Below are 18,460 nucleotides of genomic sequence, written 5' to 3' on the forward strand. Positions count from 1 at the left end.
GTCAAACTGTATTGGATATTCTAATCCTTGGAAGCCGTGTCGCACTTGTTTTCTCTTTTGAATGAAGGATGTAAAGAAATGCTAAAGTTTTCAAATTTATCTTGTAGTTACAAGTTGGAAACTTTGTACAGCTTAATTACCTGTTAACTACGTGTTTGGGGGTTTGGTACTACTGTTTTTCTGTCAATTAACCCCAAAGGAAACTACAGTGAGAACTTGATCTCTCAATACAGCTACCTCCTCTTGATCTGGTTTCAGCTAGTGTGGCCTCCCTCTAAACTGAGTTCTGATCCAGAAGCTTTTCTCCCTCACTCTCACCTCATTAAGATGGCCTCTTTGGGTAGAAGAGAGACACTGCGCTGCATTTAGGGAACCAAAATATCCTAATCAGTGTTTCTCAAAATTGAAAATGCACAGGTCCATTAACATTTTTAAACATAACTTCAGTGTTGTCATAGTGTTACTAAAATGTGTACAAACAAAAAACAGCCTAGGGTTGCTAGAAAACTTACCGTGTCCTGTTGACTGGTTGGCTCAATCTAAGTCGCTGCTCATGACATGAGTAGTGCAAAAGCTCTGGCAGTGGTGGGACTCGGGTGGGGGTGCCTGTGCCACTGTGTTAAGAAATGATCCCAGTCTCTCCCACCTCCACCTTAGTGGGACTGCTGCAGAGCCACTTTGCTCCAGAGTGCTGTGACATCATTTGGTGTCCGCTTGAACTGACCACACTTGTGAAGTCTGTTCTTTGCTGTTTGCTTGTGATAGTTCAAATACTACCTGGAGTCAATGCGATGCGTCTGAAGTAAGACTTGGTTAGAAGCTGCTAATGCTGTTTTGTTTTTTAAGCTTATGGCTGAAATAAAAACATTTAGACATTGGCACTACTCAGAGGCTGACAGAAACACTGTCTTGGTAGGTAGGAGTGTGAGGTGCTCAGGGCCCCTGCTGTGCCAGCTGGAATCTCTGTCCATTCCTGTCTTTTGCTCACACTCTCATGGGCTTTGATCTGCACTGGGCAGAAGTCCACTGAAACATGTTGCCCCATGTGTCTTACTGGAGCGATAGGTATCATGTAGCAATTTGATATGAGTAAGAAAAATGTCCCCAGCCAACTTCTGTCTGTATATTCAGATGGCTGTAAATAAACAATATCCCCAAGAAGGAAGAACTAAAAAATGACAACCAATAGGAAGAATGGAAGTACCTCTTCTGAAGCATTCTATCTAGCGCCCCTGAAGCAGGTTTGGTAAGCCCCTGAGTATTTCAGGTGAAAGCGAAAACTTCCTGTGAGGAAGCATGGGGTATCACGCCGGTCTATTATGGAATACCTGTGTGGCCCTGAAACGCCCGTGAGAGTCATGCAGTTAATGATTACCCCAGCAGCTGTCGAAACTGCTTGGTTCCACTGGGCTGCAGGCAGCTCACCTGCAGAGGAGTCTCCAGGAACCAGCATGTTCCCTTTGTTTGTTGGGGCTGGACTAGTGGTTCTGAACCTAGTGACCCCTGCCAGGAGCCAGAAAACAGAACCCCTTAGTGGCTCTGGGGACCAGCCACTCTTCCGGGAAGCAGATCGCTATGACTTTGCCATCATGATCCCTCCAGGAGGGATAGAATGCTTTTGGCAATTTGCCCACCAGGCTGGATACTTCTATTTCAGTTATGAGGTAGGTAACTGGGCTCCTCTGGCCATACAGGGCACTTGGTTTTTGTTTCCTTTTGTAAAGTGGGTCAAGTTCTAGAGTAACACGAGGTTCTGGCTGTCTTTGTATGCTGTGATTCTCCATCTGTTAATGAAATGGGCTTGCAGTTAGATGGAAACTCCTGATGGATGAATAATCACTAACATATGGCTTGCTTGGCTTCTCAAATTGGGGGCAATGGAAGTTTGTGCAAAGCCATGGGACAAACGGGGTGCCTTTTCCTGGAGAAACAATCATCATGTTTACTTGGATTTGGAGATGAGAAGGAAGAGAAGTACATTTTTAAAATATTAAAATAATACGGATATGGAAAGTCACCCGAACAGAGACAGACCCAGAGATTTCAAAGACACTTCAGTTGATTGGGTTGGGAGAGCATTTACTCTTGCTTTGGGGGTAATTCTGGCAAACTGGAGAATCACTGGCTCAAGTTTCTCTATTCGGCTAGACAGTCCTGTTTGTAGGAAGGTAAATGTTTTCAAGTTGCCTGTTCGCAGGCGAGGTACGTTCATCCATCCTGCCATCTTACAGCAAAGGTCCAAGGATGGTCTGCTCAATAGTGAAGTTAGAGGCTGTTCATTTCATTTGTTCTTCATCTTAGAAACCTGTTAACTTTCTAATCTTTGTTTACATAGTAATAGGTTATGTATATTGACTTCACTATAACTTAAAACTTATTTTAAATGAACTTATCAGAGCCTTATCTCTAAATTGTGACAGAAGAGTAGCTATATTCAGCTCACTGTAGCCTGGCCTTACCAAGACCCAGCTGGGCAATAAGCACCTATTAAGTGCCTTATTTGCTGTCAAGCATGAAGTAAGCCCGTGTGTGCAAGAACACCAGGGAGCTCAAAACCAAGCTAGTTCAGTCAAGAACTCTACAGCCAGAATCTTACACATCAACCGATACACACTTGCTTTAGGGTCTGTGACATGTCGTCCTTACATGGGTACTATCAGCATTTGGGGCAGTTCTTTGTCCTGCAGTACTGTTTCTAACATGGCAGGATGTTCAGCTTTGCTGTCCCTCCCCACCCCACCTCACCCCAGGCTGACACCATTGTTTTCTCAATCCAGATTCCCAGAAGGGGCTGTGTAGTACCGTCTCTGACTGAGAACCACACGGGAAGTCAATCTTACCACTTACCTAGCTTCTTGGTGATGTACCAGGGGCTTTTCTCCCTCTTTAATGTGTCTTGGCAGGTTCAGCGGACACTGGGAATGTCACATGACCGGCATATTGCTGCCACTGCACATACCCCACAAGGCTTTCTCATAGAAACCTCTCAGAATGTTCGGGGCCAGATTAACTTCGCTACCCATGAGACAGGTCTGGGTTTTTTTGTTTTTTTGTGTGTTTGTTTTTTGTTTTTTTTTAATCACCACAGCTATTATAATAATGTTTCTTTTAAATTAGGAAAATGAGGAAGTATTGAAATTAAGAACCTAAGATGTAAAAACCCTGGTTTTTTCACACACGGATGGTGAAACAGTAGGAAAGAAATTTAGCCTAGAACACCAACAACCAGTTTTCCTGGAGACTGCCTGCCAAAGTCTACGTGGCAGTCAACTGGCAGTGTGGGGGAAGCCTCCAGGTGACTAATTACAACTGCAGGGTCCAGAAGCTCAATTTTATCTCATCTCCAACTGACCAGAATATGGGATAGTGACCAAAACAGACCCATTTAAGATACAGAATTCCAATACATTTATTATAGGATGATATCTCTTTCCAGTCACCAGAATACTTAAGCCAGTTACCAAAAAGCAGACTCAGAACAAGAGGAAACACACGGCCACGAAAAATATCCATGTTTCCCAACAAAGCATTTCTCCGGTCACCAGAAAATTCCATAGCCAGATCGAACCTGTCCCCACCCGGGACAGCGCCACTCAGCAGCACTCTCTACCAGTCAGGTGTACAAAAAAAGATTTTTCTCAACAGGAGCATAAGATGATCCTTCATTATGTAGCACAGGATACTCAGCATTATAGGATAGTTAGCATCTTTGGCCCCTACATGCCAGTAGTACCTTCCAATGATTTTGACAAATACACTGTCATGCCTTTCTAATCCCACTCCTCCCCCACTCCCTCACAAGGGGAGAGAACCCCAGCCAAGAACCAGCACCAGTACATGTCCAAAACCAGCAGTCCCTGTACAGACCACCTTGCAGTTAGTTACACCTGCAGGATAGTTTCATTCACAGCACATCAATTTTTGCCTGGTTTAAGTTCAAGATGGTATCCTCCAGCTCTTAATTTCAACTCAATTTGAGAAATTCCTTAATAAGAGATAATAGGTTGAAAAAGAGGGAGGAAACATTGTTTTCTTTTCAGTATACAACTAGTTAGTAATATTTGGCAAAACAATTATTATAAATAATATTTGGTAAAATAAGTTTCATGTAAGATGGGTGTCTTTCTTTCAAAGATCAGAAATTGGATCTTTGTACTTGCTAAGTTAAAAAAAGGTGCTAATGTAGTATACTGACCACTGGAGAACAGACATCTTCAAACTTAGAGAGTGAAAGATAAACAAACGGTGGGAGACCAAGACTTGGTAATGATCTAAGGATTCCTACAGGTTTTTATCAACTTTGTCTAAAAAATCAGCAAAATCACTTTGGTTCTGTGCAAGTGTACCTCAACTTTGGAGTCTTTTATGAAGGGCCTGAGATGGACCACAAACAGAAGAATGAAAGAAAACAAATGAATGATACTCTGGATGCAATTGAGGTAATTGTTTTGTGGGAGAGAAACATCTGTGGAAACTGATTTTAAATTTGGAGAAAAGATTAAAAATATGGGAGTAATATCATTTGAGCTGAGCACTCATTTGGGTAGAAACCAAACAGGCAAAGGGATTTGAAGCCTTTAGTTTTTATGACTTGGAGCTCTTGAAATTCCTCATTTGTTTTATACCAGGGACTAGCAAACTATGGCTCATAGGCCAAAGCTGGTCCACTGCCTGTTTTGTTTTAATTTATATATAATTCACCATTTTAGAATGTACAATTCAGTGGTTTTTAGCATATTCCCAAGGTCCTGCAGCAATCACCAGCATCTGATTCTAGAAGTTTCATCACCCTCAAAAGAAACTCCATACCCATTAGTCACTATCCATTCCCCATGCCTCCCAGCTCTAAGCACTCACTCATTTGTCTACTTTTTGTCTCTATAAATTTGCCTATTCTGTATATTTCATGTGAGTAAAATCATACAATGTGGCCTTTTATCTCTGGCTTCTTTCATTTAGTGTTTTCAAAGCTCATGCACATTGTAGCACGCATTAGCATCTCATTCCTTTTTATGGCTGAATAATATTCCACTGTATGAACGTACCACATTATTTACCCAACCATCAACCAACAGCATTTGGGTTATTTCTGGTTTTTGGCTATCATGAATAATGATATGAACATTTGTATACAAGTTTTTGTGTTTTCATTTCTGTGTATATAGAAGTAGTGTACTCTGCTGGGTCATATAGTGACTTTGGTTAACTGTAAGAAATGCTGTTTTCCACACCGGCTAAACCATTTTACACTCCCACCAGCAGTGAATGAGGGTTGCAGTTTCTCCACATCCTCACCAACATGCTGTCTTATTAGCCACCCCAGTGGGTGTGAAATGGTATCTTCTGATTTTGAATTGTCTCCCTAATGATACTGAGCATCTTTTCATGTGCTTTTTGACTATTGGAATATCTCCTTTGGATAAATGTCTATTTAAATCCTTTGCCCACTTTAAAATTGGGTTGTCTTTTTGTTTTTTGAGCTTTAAGAGTTTAATATATTCTGGATATAAGTTCCTTATCAGATAAATGACTTACAGGTACTTTCTCCCATTCTGTGGGATGCCTTTGCACTTTCATGGTAGTCATCTCGATGCACTGAAGTCCACTGCCTACTTTTGTAAATGAAGTTTTACTGGGACACAGCCATGCTCAGTTGACAATTACATATTGTCTATGGCTGTTTTGTGCTACAATGGCAGAGTTCAGTAGTTGTAAAAGACTGTAGGACTGCAAAGCCTAAAATATTTACTATACTATCTGGCTCTGTAAGTTTGCAGGCCCTTGTCTTCTATCATATACAAGAGCTGAAGATACTACTCAGGAAAATGATGTGTTGAGTGCGTATCTAAACCTAGAGGTGCCTGGAAGAGTTCTCTAATTTCAAAATTGAAGTTTTTCACTAAAAAAAAAAAATTAACCTTAAGTCCAGGCCATTTCTTCATATACAGCAAAATTACCATTTATCAACAACTACAATAGTTAACTTACTACTTATCACAAAATCATGTTACTCAACTTCCAAATAACTTAGGTTAGTACTGGTGAGCACCCAGGGGAAGCTAGAAGGGAGGCAGGGAGGAGCCCTTTCCTTATCTCATTGTCTGTCCAACAGGAAAGTACACGAAAGGTACAGAAAAATATCTTTCACATGTGGCGTTACTACAACTTTGCCCGCATGAGGAAAATGGCTGACTTTTTCCTTCTCCAATCAAACTATAACTATGTGAACTGGTGGTCGATGGCCCAAAGCCTTGTTATAGTTCTTTCTGGGATCCTGCAACTGCATTTCTTGAAGCGTCTCTTCAATGTCCCAACGACTACAGACACAAAGAAGCCAAAATGCTAAGCTAAAATAACTACAGTGCCCTGGCGCCTCCTCTGGGCAGAAGCTTGTCAAAGCTTTGGTTAAATCAATTTTGTAAAGTTATCGGGGGAAAAATCTATTTCTCCTCTTAGAAAGTTTTAGTCTATTGCCCTCATCTACAGAGGCAAAATGGCAATAAAAGAGTAAAAATGTGTAAGTTTTGACATTTGCTATTTCTAAAGTATGCACTAAATGCTACCATCAAAATACTGTTCATCATATAGTGGTCCTTTAACCTATTTAGAGTCCATTTAGAGGTTAACAGAGAACCTTGGAAGGGTGAAGAGTTGAAAAAAATAGGACAAAAACATATAAAACCCAGTTTTTATATGGGTTTTATATGTTGCATACAAAATCAGGAGTTGGTAGAATGCTTTTTTGGTAGTTAAAAAGGGTTTTATTTTTAGAGATGTCACCTTTGGAATCTAAAATAAATAGTATATTCATTAGAGACACTGTTTTTCAATACAGATAGTTTTAAAAATACTTCTCTGAAATGTTTTTCATTAAAAAAATTTTTTAATAATTCTAAAAATGATTTTGAGAAGCATGGGGGAGAATGAAGGAGGAAAATTATTTCTGGGTCTCTGATCAGTGCTTTTTGTCAAGTAAAGTAAGTAAAGGTTCATAAGGAAAATGTTTTAGGAAACAAAGGTGATGAAAATAACATTCAACCTGAGATCCTACCATCCAGGGGAAAGAAAGACTAAGAAAACAGCTTAGAAAAACAAAAATAATATAATCAAATTATGCATATTAGATCCTACTCTTAGTAGCAGACACACTCAGTATATGCAACCTAAAAATAGTTCTTACCATTTATTCCACACCTGTCATTTGCCAGGCATTGTGCTAGCTGCTTTACAATCACGATTTCTAATTCCAAAAACCATTCTCAGGTAGATGTTCAAAGCTGTTTTTTGAAACAGAAGAAAATGAAGCACACTAAAGCTTAATGACTCATGACTCATCTAAAGCATCATAGAGCTGGCAGGTATAAAAACTAGGGTTAGAATCCAAGTTTTCTTCCAAACCACACAGCACCTACCATAAGGAAAATTAGCAGAATAAATTGCTTTTAATATTTTATCCAAATTTCATTTGTAAAATCCTAGACATGGCCTACTATTCTCATACTGCAATATCTATCTTTCATAGTATTAATAAATAAAAAAACCTGTTGTGTTCTTATGAGTTTGGAAAACAGTGTTATCACAGATAACAATAAGCTATTCTTGTCAATTCCAATGATTTAGAACCTTTCCCTGAAAATAAGAAGCCCTCTAATTGAAATATAAAACACAACATTCTATTTAGTAACAAACACAAACATCCGAAATGCCATTTTTGACCCATTTCTGCTTAATAAGAATCCAGCCTGCATTTGTCCATAACTGAGAGAATATTAAACTAAGAAGTCCCTGGAGAAGTCAAAGTGTTGACAAAATTCAACATGATGGTGGAGCCTACACAGACACAGGAAACAAAGCTAGGCCCTTCCACACAACCATAAGTCTTTGCGATGATTTCTTTTAAGTCAGTGTCTCTTCATGTCGCACATATTCCCCAATGTCTGCCTGATGAAATACCACAATCGCCATGGGGTCTACTTTCCTGCAGTCTTGTGTAGACTTTGCTGCCACCCCAAAACCCTGGGATTCAAAAGAAGAAACAGTGATTCACTCAAATCATTCAATAAGCACACACCGAAGGCTGGAAATAACAAAGAAAGTACAGTTCTTTGAGAAACTCAAATGGTGCTCAGAATTTAATCTCTCCAGCCCACAGACTGAAAATACATCGTTCTTGAAAATAAAAAGATCCTTAACTTTTCTAATAGCTACTATCTGTACTCACCAAAGGGATGTCTGCCATGGAGTACACCACTACTCCCTGGTACTGAGAAGTATTTTCAGTGATTCGACCCAGTCCAGATTTTAACACATGGTTCCCATACAGGAAGGACTGCTCTGCTCCTGGCTTTATCCATACTTTGTACTATAAAAAAAGAGAATCAAATCCAAGAAACATAAAAATGCTAACACTTATATCCCTGCAGATAAGCTAGCTGCTGGATCTATTAGTTTCTTCAAAGATGCATGTTTCCTTCAAAGTGTTCACCCCCTAAACAGAACTGCCAGGTTCTTTCCTCCACTCTACAGGCCAATTCTCCCATGGACAGCTCTTTTTCTGGACACACTATGCTCCTCATCAGTCACCTATTTGCTTTTCGATCTTCAGCTGGGTTTGCACAGGCTTTTCTACTTTGCTGGAGATAATTACAACCAGTATTCACAGCACTGCTGCCCCAGAGCCCTAACCATACCCAAAGAGCAAGACGTACAAGCACCTCCACGTGCTAGCACTGATTCCAAGCACTGTCAGCGGCTCCGTGGCAGAGAAGCTGCCCAATTATCCGCGTTCTCAGGCGGCCCTCATCCCTGACTTCCTCCATCCCCAGCGGCCGACTGGAAACCACCCCACAAACCTTGGCATAAGGTGCGAGGTAATCCAGAGCTGTGATGTGCAACCGGAATTTATGGGTCTTAGTGAATTTCCCAAAGCAGGTCCCCAGCGACACCAGCTTGTCACCGGAGACGTTGGCGGCCAACTTCATGATCTTTTCACTAAAAGGGTAAGGAAGAAAGAGGTGTCATAAAAGGGGAAGGCAGAACAAGGGTCATATAAGGTTGCTGGTGGGACGCAGGCCCCCACCCGGGCCCTTCTCACCTCACGTAGTACACCCGGTCGTTGTGCAGCCTGAAACAGTAGGTGCCGTCGGGCCTGTCGACCAGCAGCTGAAGGTTCTCCCCGATGCTGTAGGCAACAGGAGGACTGGAGGCCGCGTCCCAGTGGACCGGTCCGGGCCCTGCGCGCCACTCCACCCCCGCCCTTCCCACCGTACACACCCTCCCTCTCCTGGCCCGCGCGCCCTTACTATTTTGCTATCTTCTCAAACATGACACGGGTCTCCTCTTCAGTCAAAGGCCGCATTTTCCCGCTGCTGGAACACCGGATCCTCGTGCCTCAGCCGCCGGAAGCGGAAGTCAGCCGCCAGCCTCTCCTTAGCAACCCCAAAGCCCACCTCTCTAGCCGCTTTCCATTGGTTCCCCACACCAGCGCCCCCCAGCCTCGAGGACTGTCGGGGAGAGTGCGCCGTGAGAGAGCGCGCAACCGTGTCGCTTCCGCTCCCAGGGTCGGAGTCAGCGCCCTCTCTGGGCCGGAGGGGGAAGTGACGCTGCTGCCGAGAAGATGGCGGCGGTTGCGTCCTGCCCGTCGGCGTCCGCCACGGCCACCGCCGTGGCTCTCGGGGAGGTGGAGGATGAAGGGCTCCTGGCATCGCTGTTCCGGGATCGCTTCCCGGAGGCCCAGTGGCGGGAACGGCCCGACGTGGGTCGTTACCTCCGGGAGCTGAGCGGCTCCGGGTTGGAGCGGCTGCGGCGCGAGCCCGAGCGCCTGGCGGAGGAGCGGGCCCAGCTGCTGCAGCAAACGCGCGACTTGGCCTTCGCCAACTACAAGACCTTCATTCGCGGCGCCGAGTGCACCGAGCGCATCCACCGCCTGTTTGGCGACGTGGAGGCGTCGCTCGGTCGCCTGCTGGACCGCCTGCCCGGCTTCCAGCAGAGCTGCAGGTGCGGTGGGCCCGGTGCGAAAGGGGCTTTTAAACAACGGTAGTAAGTGACATTTCCCGTGGTAGAGGTGGCGAACACTTAACGTGGCGCTTACCAGGTGCCAGGCTCTCCTCTGAGCACTTTATTAATCCGTTTAAACCTCACTACACTCTTGGAGGTGGGTACTGGTTTTCCCATTTTACATAAGAGGAAGTGGAGACAGGGAGAGGTTAGTGACTGTCCAGGGACACAGCCAGTAAGGTTCGAAGTCAGCACTGGAACCCAGCAGCACGTCCCTCCCTCAGAGGGCTGTGTGAACACTAAATAGAGAATCCGTGCAAAGCACTAAGAATTGGGCCTGACATGCTTAGCTATCAACAACTGGCAGCTTAATATAGATGCACATTTACGTAATATACATAAACACACACATAGACACAACACAACAGCTTAGACCAGGAGTCATCTGCTCCAAAACTTTCCTTGACAGGAAGCTGACAAGGAAATCCTTCCATTTGGGGGTAGCAGAAATTGTTTTTAAAAATCCCTCCTTTTTGAGTCATGTTCTGCTTCCCTAGATCCTCAACACGTTATCCCTAATTCTGCCCTCTAGCCTTTCACGATAAAAGTTTTAAGTTTTCTTTTGAGTCTTTGGATATTTGACAATAGTTTTTAATAAATATAGCTATTATTAAAGGAACATTTACTCTGAGGCAGGTTCTGTGCTACTTTATACATATCATCTCATTTAATCCTCACAGCCTATGAGGTGGGTCCTATGATTATTTTACCAATGAGGAAACAGTTGTGAAAGCCTAAGTACCCTGCCACAGCTAGTTAAGTGGCAGATCTGGGTTCAGATCTTTTTAATCATTTATTTGTTGTGTGATCTTGCACAAATTGCTTAACCTCTCTAAGATTAAAGTTTCCTCGACCGTACTTACTTCATAACTTGGTGTGAAGATTAAGTCAGATAAACCATCCATCCCAGTGCCCAGTTCATAGTAAATGCTGGGTAATTTCAGTTTAAGATTTGGGTGCAGAGCAGTGAGCAACCAACATTCTCCTGATTCTACTAGGAACTTTGTGAAAGAGGCTGAGGAGATCAGCTCCAACCGTCGGATGAACACACTGACTCTAAACCGGCACACAGAAATCCTGGAAATCCTAGAGATTCCTCAGCTCATGGACACCTGTGTCCGGAACAGCTATTATGAAGAGGCCCTGGAGCTTGCAGCCTACGTACGCCGACTGGAAAGGAAATACTCCTCCATCCCTGTCATCCAGGTAGCCAATCTCCCCAGAGATGACTCAAACTGATATTCTTGCAATCAGTAATTTTGTGATCATCACTGAACCTTTAGGCAGAAACCTTAGGAAAATTCTTTGCATGTTTCACATCAGTTTCTGCTGGCCAGACAGGCTTGAACATAAAACATACATTCATTCATTCATTCAACTGAGAAATGTGAATCTGTGTACCAGGCACTGATCTAGGTGTTGGGTATGCAATGTGAACAAAGCAAACCAAGGCCCTGGCTCTCATGAATGAAAGCTGATAGTTGGCAAATAAACATAAACAATGTGATCCTTTCAGATAGTGATTAAGTGTCTGGATAAAACAAACCAGGGAACAGGATAGAAGGAGACCAGGGTGAGTTACTTTAGGGAGGGTGGTCAGGAAAGGCTCTTCTGGAGAGAGAACATTTAAGTTGAGACCCAGATGATGATAAGGACCCAGCCACACGCAGATGTGAGGAGAGAGAACAAACCAGAAAGTGGAGAGAATAAGTACAGCAGGCTGAGGAGGGAAGTTGGAGTGTTAAGAAATACAAAGACAGCCAGTGGGACTGGACTGCAGTGAGCAAGGGGAGGAAGCCAGTGAGGTAGGAGAAGCAGACAGGGCCTATAGGCCACAGTTGCCCTGTACGTATCAGCTTTAGGAAATGTACTTCGTATGTCAGGAAAGCAGTGGGAATACTGATCTATAATATTTAGGGTTAGTGTAATGGCTTCCAGGCTGTGTCTTTACAAGCATGGTGTGACTCACTCTCTGCATTGTCAGGGTATTGTGAATGAAGTGCGCCAGTCGATGCAGCTGATGCTGAGCCAGCTGATCCAGCAACTGAGGACCAATATCCAGCTCCCTGCCTGCCTCCGTGTCATTGGCTTCCTGAGGCGCATGGACATCTTCACTGAAGCTGAGTTGAGGGTGAAGTTTCTTCAGGCCCGAGATGCATGGCTCCGTTCCATCCTGACTGCCATCCCCAATGATGATCCCTATTTCCATATCACAAAAACCATCGAGGCCTGCCGTGTCCACCTTTTTGATATCATCACTCAGTACCGTGCCATCTTCTCAGACGAGGACCCATTGCTGTCCCCTCCCATGGGTGAGCACACGGTGAATGAGAGTGCCATCTTCCATGGCTGGGTACTGCAGAAAGTCTCTCAGTTTCTGCAGGTGCTGGAAACTGACCTTCACCGGGGGATAGGTGGCCGTCTGGACTCTCTGCTGGGCCAGTGCATGTACTTTGGGCTGTCCTTCAGCCGGGTGGGGGCTGATTTCCGGGGCCAGTTGGCTCCTGTTTTCCAGCGGGTAGCTATCAGTACGTTCCAGAAAGCAATTCAGGAAGCGGTGGAGAAGTTCCAAGATGAAATGAACTCCTACACCCTCATCTTGGCTCCAGCCATCCTGGGCAGCAGTAACCTGCCTGCTGCTGTGCCAGTCACTCAGCCAGGGACCCTGCAGCCACCCATGGTGCTCTTAGACTTCCCACCCCTTGCCTGCTTCCTCAACAATATTCTGGTCGCCTTCAATGATCTTCGCCTTTGCTGCCCCATAGCTCTGGCACAGGATGTGACTAGGGCCCTGGAGGACGCCCTTGCTAAGGTGAGCCCATACTGTTGGCTCTCTATTGGAGTCTTCTTTGGTTACAGGAGGCCAGGCTTTGGTAATAAATGAGTCCATATGACAGTGGTAACTGCTGACTTAGAGAGCTTTAAGGTGGTTTTGGAGGTTTTTAATGGATGAGCAGCTCTTAACCAGTTAGTCCCCCTTCATGGAACCTAAAACAATCCATGAAGTGGCTCACCTATACTAATGACTCTGTAATGTATTAGTTTTCTATTGCTGCATAACAAACTCCCACAGACATTTATCATCTCCCAGTTTCTGTGGATCAGGAGTCCAGGCACAGCATAACTGGGTCCTCTGCTCAGGATCTCACAAGGTTGCAATCAAGGTGTTGGTCAGGCTGTGGTCTCATCTGGAGCTTGGGTCCCCTTTCAAGCTCACTCTCACTGGCAGATTTCTGTTCCTCCCCTCAGTTCCTAGAGGCCACCCCACTCCATAGACAGTTCATACTGTGGCTTTTTGATGCATCAGGGCCAATGGAGGAGTCTTTCCTGAACGAATCTCTTTTAGAGACATCCTCAGCCCTCTTTTAAAAGGCTCTCTGATTAAGTCAGGCCCACTCAGGATAATCTCCCTTTTGATTAATTCAAAGTCACTTGATTAGGGACTTTAATTACAACTGCAAAATCCTTCATCTTTGTCATATTCTTTTTTTTTTTCTTTTTTACTGTTTATTGAATTTATTGAGATGAGATAGGTTAACAAAATTACATAGGTTTTAGGGACACAATTCCACAACACATCAGTAAAATTCAAGTAATAGTAACCAGCTAACATTTATATAGAATTTACTCCATGCACTATCAGCAGTGCATGAAATTAAGCACAAATGTGCAGCCCTCAAGTTTTCATGAAGACTTGATTCAAAACCCTATGAACTAGATCCTGTTGTTGACTCTACTTTATAGATGAGGAAACTGAGACAGAGAGGGCATGGAGGGCTTAAGCAATCAGATGGAAGTCACAGAACCCGTAAGTGGCATAGCTAGGACTTGAACCAGGACATCTAGCACCAGAGTCTGTTATTAACCCTGTTAGCATGACACCTGTCTGTAATGTCAGCTAGGCCCCTCTGTTCTTTGTATTCGGGACTTCTTTTCCAGCTCTGTTTCCTCCTTTCTTTACAATTTTCTACTGATCTAGCTTCCTGGAACCTCCAGGCCTTACTCACTAATAACCTTTTATAGTTTTTGCTTCATTTTCCTGGATCCAACATAGTTCTGGACAGTCTCCCATGGGAGTCAAGAACCATGTATACTCTTCCACTGGAAAAAGCACCAATAATGAAACAAGTTGGGTTAGAAATACATCAGTGAAGTGACAGAATTGTGGAGAGTGACCACAATTCTGAATTTAAACAAGACAGTAATATAATGTACTGTTTGGAATGACTTTCTTCATGAAAACTTGAGGGCTGCACATTTGTGCTTAATTTCATGCACTGCTGATAGTGACATACTACTATCATAGTATGATGGACTACTGCAGTGACTGATGGTACCTTTGTTTCTTAGGTAACCAAAGTAATCCTGGCCTTCCATCGTGCTGAAGAGGCTGCCTTCACCAATGGGGAGCGAGAGCTCTTTGTCCAGTTCTGCACTGTATTCCTAGAGGACCTCGTTCCTTATTTAAATCGCTGTCTCCAAGTCCTTTTTCCACCAGCTCAGATAGCACAGACTTTAGGTAAGAGAAAGGAGAAAAGATTTTTCAAACTACTTTTTGATATTATTCATATACTAATTAATTCACCCATTTGTAAAATTCAGCGTGTTTTAGTAAATGTACAGAGGTATATAATCATTAACACCACTCCATTTTAAACATTTCCATCACCTCAGAAAGATCCCTTATGCCCAGTGTTATCATTCCCCAATCCCACTCTTAGCCCCTGGCAACCACTAATCTACTTTCCGATGCAAAATATTTGCCTTTTCTGGACATTTCATATAAATGGAATCATACATATGTGTATATCTGGCTAAGTGGAAGAAGCTAATCACAAGAACCACATATTGTATGATTTTCCAATTTGCCTTCACTTCCCTGTATCCACACACTCTGAGACAGAACTTCCCAAGGGCAATGGGCCAGTAATCACACCAGCAAACGGCTGGCCACTTTTTCTCCAGCTTTTCTCTTGGGCCTGTCACAAGAAAGCCAGTGCCTACTGAGGTTCTCTTGACTTTTACTTTATCCGCCCTGAACTGTGCTGTTCTGGATTACCTTCAGAGTCTCGCTTTACAGTATAGGTTTGTGTCCCGTATCACAAAGATGACTTATATATTGAAATATGGTAATTGTGACTGTTACTTCCTGTGACACATCAGTATTTACACTTTTTAAATGTTTTTTTTCCATTTCACTTTGTCTACATCTGGGTCAGGCATTCCACCCACTCAGCTTTCCAAGTATGGAAACCTTGGGCATGTGAACACTGGCATCGTCCAAGAACCTCTCGCCTTTATCCTGCCGAAGAAAGAGATGGTCTTCTGTCTAGATGAAAAGGAGCCAGTGCCAGAGCCCACAGCTCCAGTACCAGAACTCCTGGCCGAGGAGTCAAACCTCGAACCCACCACTCCGGCTTTCCCTGAGGAGGGGCAAGAGCAGGTTGAATCAACGGAACCACTGAAGGACGATGTACCCAGTGGGAGCACTTAACAGGGGTTCCCCGCTCCCAGAAGTAGGCGCAGCACCCAGGGTCTGGGAGGCCTGGGAGCTTACTGCAGCGCCCAGTGGGACAGCCCAGGGGAGAGGCTGCCAAGGCACGCATGAGAGGAAATGAAAGGGGGAAACCTCCTAGTCACTCCTCTTACACTATAAGAAATGAAATAAAATAATAAAGCTAATTATGGTTACCTAGAAGCGGACAGCATTCTGTAGGCGGGAAGGCGCGTGAGAACTACACTTCCCGGCGTCCCTGGCGGCGGAAACGCTTGGCTACTAGGGCCAAGAGAGGAACCTATACGGCTGGGCGGCTCTATTGGAGCGCACCATGGGCCGATTGGCGGCCAGGCCCCTGCTGGGGTCGCTGCTGGCGCGGACGCATCGCCTCGTGGCGCCGGCTCTACCGTGGGGCGAGGGGTTGGCGGGCGGCGGCGCCCGGGCCTGCAGCTCCACGCTCCCCCAGGACGGCCTGGAGGGACCGGCGCGCCAGCGCTCCTACTGGCGCTACCTGCGGCGTCTGGTGCAGGGAGCGCCCGAGCCGCCGTACCCGCGCGTGTGCCAGGTCGGGGACCCGGCGCTGCGGGCCGTCGCGGCCCCAGTAGATCCAGCGCAGCTGGCGGGGCCCGAGCTGCAGCGGCTGGTACAGCGGCTGGTGCAGGTGATGCGGCGCCGGCACTGCGTGGGGCTGAGCGCGCCGCAGCTCGGCGTGCCGCTGCAGGTGCTGGCCCTGGAGTTTCCCGAGGCGCTCTTCCGCGCCTGCGCGCCGCGCCTGCGCGAGGCCCGCCAGATGGAGCCCTTCCCCCTGCGCGTGTTCGTGAACCCGAGCCTCCGGGTGCTGGACAGCCGCCTGGTCACCTTTCCCGAGGGCTGCGAGAGCGTCGCCGGCTTCCTGGCCTGCGTGCCTCGCTTCCAGGCCGTGCAGATCTCAGGTGCGGGACGGCAGGGGCCCTGGGGCGGCTGGGTAAGCGCTTGCCTCTCATCTGCCAGTGGAGGCTACGGCCTCGGATCCCACGAAAGTTTCTGTAAAGCTCTAGTTCAAGTGCAAACACATTGATGGCTGGTCAGTGGAACCTCCCGGCATGAACAAAGGACCTGGGAATGGACAGGACTCGGGACTGACTGACTGGGATGGGAATGAAGCCCCTGTGAGAGCACAGCCATGCCGAGGGAGTGGGAGGGAGGTGTAGAGTGGGGGTTGTTAGGGTGGCCTAGTTAGGGTGGCCTGATTTCGCTGTTCTATGCTGGCCCTCTGCTCTATGCCTCCGCTCACTCTGTGTCTATTACACACACACACTTCTGCCCCATTGAGATCTATCATGGTGGAGTGGGAGAAGTGGGACCTGCTTTGCCCAGCCCCGGGTGAGGGTGACAAGTCATTCCCTGTCATACCAGGATGTTTTGTGGAATGTGGTTCTTTGCTAGGGTTGGGATGATTGTTCTTCCTGAGCAAGTCATTTGGTTCAAGAGGGTTAGAAATCAGTGGTATCTGTTACTTTATATTGTACCAACCTGAAGTACTTTTTGTTAGGAATTGAAAGCAAACAAGCAATACTTCAGAAGTGGGAGGAGTGTTCAGAAGAGAAATACCTTATTAGGAAGATTATTTCTCATCTCATCCCCATAGTAAGCAGAGCAACCTGGGAACCAGGTTAACTACTTGATAATAGGCAGAGTGCATCTTTTCCAGGAAGGAGAAGAGGTGTTAAGTTCCTTTCTGATGTTGCCACATGTAAATAGGAACATCCAAGGGCAGGGAAAGTTGGTAAGGAGGTTGAGAATGATGCAGTTCAGCATGTCCTCACCCAGACTGTAACTTCCTTTGCAGGGCTGGACCCCAGAGGAGATGAGATGGTATGGCAGGCCAGTGGGTGGGCAGCACGCATCATCCAGCACGAGATGGACCACTTGCAGGGCTGCCTGTTCATTGACAAAATGGATAGCAAGACATTTACAAACATCCACTGGATGGAGGTGAATGACTAAAGCTTTCGTGCTACATCTGAGGATTCTGAAAACCAGGAGACAGACACTTTGGCTTTGAGCTGGGCATGTCTTACTTGGCATTGACTTGGCTCCAACGGAAAACAATGGAATTCCAAAGCATGCTGAACTGAGTTGGAAGAAGGTGTTAAAATGATAGCTCCAAAATGAGCTATGAAATATTGCCTTCAAACTGAGAAGAAAACGAATTCCTCTAAAGGAGTGGGTATTTCCTGGTAATTCTGTATGGAGGATGAGCAGGGCAATAACCACTCTCAGTAGCTCAGTAGACATGACTTCGTAAGACCTGTGCAATCTATTCCCAAAGCCAAGATTTGATAATAAATGTAGTCCCAAAATATCTGAAAGCTGTGTTTAAAAATGGAGGTTAAGGCTGTGATTGACCTTCTTTACCAAATTCTTATTTTTACAAGGGATTTGTGTGTCTTATCTACAGACTCCCTCCCTCTTACCTTGGACACCACTGTGCTTGTGGAAGTAAACACAGGACAGAATGGCCCCAGTTCATGGAAGTGTTTAGTGAGAATATCAACATAAATGAGTACCCACATGTTTTAACAGGTTCGGATACAGTTTAGGTTTCCACCTTTTGCTTTCTACCTTTATCAGACTTAGGGAAGATTTTTCTGAGATTTCTTGGGCAGCTGGCTTGTTCTTTGGGTGGAGGCCATGGAGCAGGGCTAGGGGGAGGGTGGAAGTTGAGAAAAAGCCAATGAGCCTCTTCCTGAAAGCAGATCTTGTGCTTCCTGGTCACCACACTTGTTTTGGAAAAATAAATTAGCATCGCACTGACTAACCAGTGTTTAACCTTAAGATGCTGTCAGAGGTGAAGGAATTTGTTTCTTTAGGTACTTGTCTTACCTCATTTTTATGTTGTTTTGCATTGCTGGTACTCTTAACCAA

General features: G+C 45.2%; 3 protein-coding genes across 5 annotated transcripts; 2 read left to right on the plus strand and 1 right to left on the minus strand.

Annotated features, from left to right (window-relative positions):
- The first annotated feature begins 4 nt into the window (after nucleotides 1-4).
- Nucleotides 5-6,371, plus strand: TMED6 (transmembrane p24 trafficking protein 6). The gene is made up of 4 exons (XM_016200801.2): nucleotides 5-1,664; nucleotides 2,904-3,030; nucleotides 4,288-4,439; nucleotides 6,113-6,371. The coding sequence occupies exons 1-4, from the start codon at nucleotides 1,320-1,322 to the stop codon at nucleotides 6,344-6,346; spliced, it is 858 nt and encodes a 285-aa protein (XP_016056287.1). The 5' UTR covers nucleotides 5-1,319; the 3' UTR covers nucleotides 6,347-6,371.
- NIP7 (nucleolar pre-rRNA processing protein NIP7) lies at nucleotides 3,385-9,408 on the minus strand. 2 transcript variants are annotated; one of them, XM_016200798.2, is made up of 5 exons: nucleotides 9,303-9,408; nucleotides 9,095-9,181; nucleotides 8,853-8,991; nucleotides 8,222-8,362; nucleotides 3,385-8,016 (listed from the first exon to the last, which is right to left on the minus strand). In XM_016200798.2, exons 1-5 carry the CDS (start codon nucleotides 9,356-9,358, stop codon nucleotides 7,897-7,899), a joined length of 543 nt encoding a protein of 180 aa, XP_016056284.1. In that variant the 5' UTR covers nucleotides 9,359-9,408; the 3' UTR covers nucleotides 3,385-7,896. The 2 variants fall into 2 exon arrangements, with proteins under 2 accessions (XP_016056284.1, XP_016056285.1); XM_016200799.2 differs by lacking the exon at nucleotides 9,095-9,181 and having other exon boundaries at nucleotides 9,303-9,403.
- Nucleotides 9,409-9,609: 201 nt separating this feature from the next.
- COG8 (component of oligomeric golgi complex 8) lies at nucleotides 9,610-17,791 on the plus strand. 2 transcript variants are annotated; one of them, XM_087827504.1, is made up of 5 exons: nucleotides 9,610-9,996; nucleotides 11,055-11,262; nucleotides 12,041-12,868; nucleotides 14,407-14,575; nucleotides 17,382-17,791. In XM_087827504.1, exons 1-5 carry the CDS (start codon nucleotides 9,617-9,619, stop codon nucleotides 17,537-17,539), a joined length of 1,743 nt encoding a protein of 580 aa, XP_087683630.1. In that variant the 5' UTR covers nucleotides 9,610-9,616; the 3' UTR covers nucleotides 17,540-17,791. The 2 variants fall into 2 exon arrangements, with proteins under 2 accessions (XP_087683630.1, XP_087683629.1); XM_087827503.1 differs by lacking the exon at nucleotides 17,382-17,791 and adding an exon at nucleotides 15,276-15,740.
- Nucleotides 17,792-18,460: the final 669 nt, after the last annotated feature.

Source organism: Miniopterus natalensis, chromosome 18, assembly GCF_054644295.1.
Source record: "Miniopterus natalensis isolate mMinNat1 chromosome 18, mMinNat1.hap1, whole genome shotgun sequence".
Taxonomy (NCBI): Eukaryota; Metazoa; Chordata; class Mammalia; order Chiroptera; family Miniopteridae; genus Miniopterus; species Miniopterus natalensis.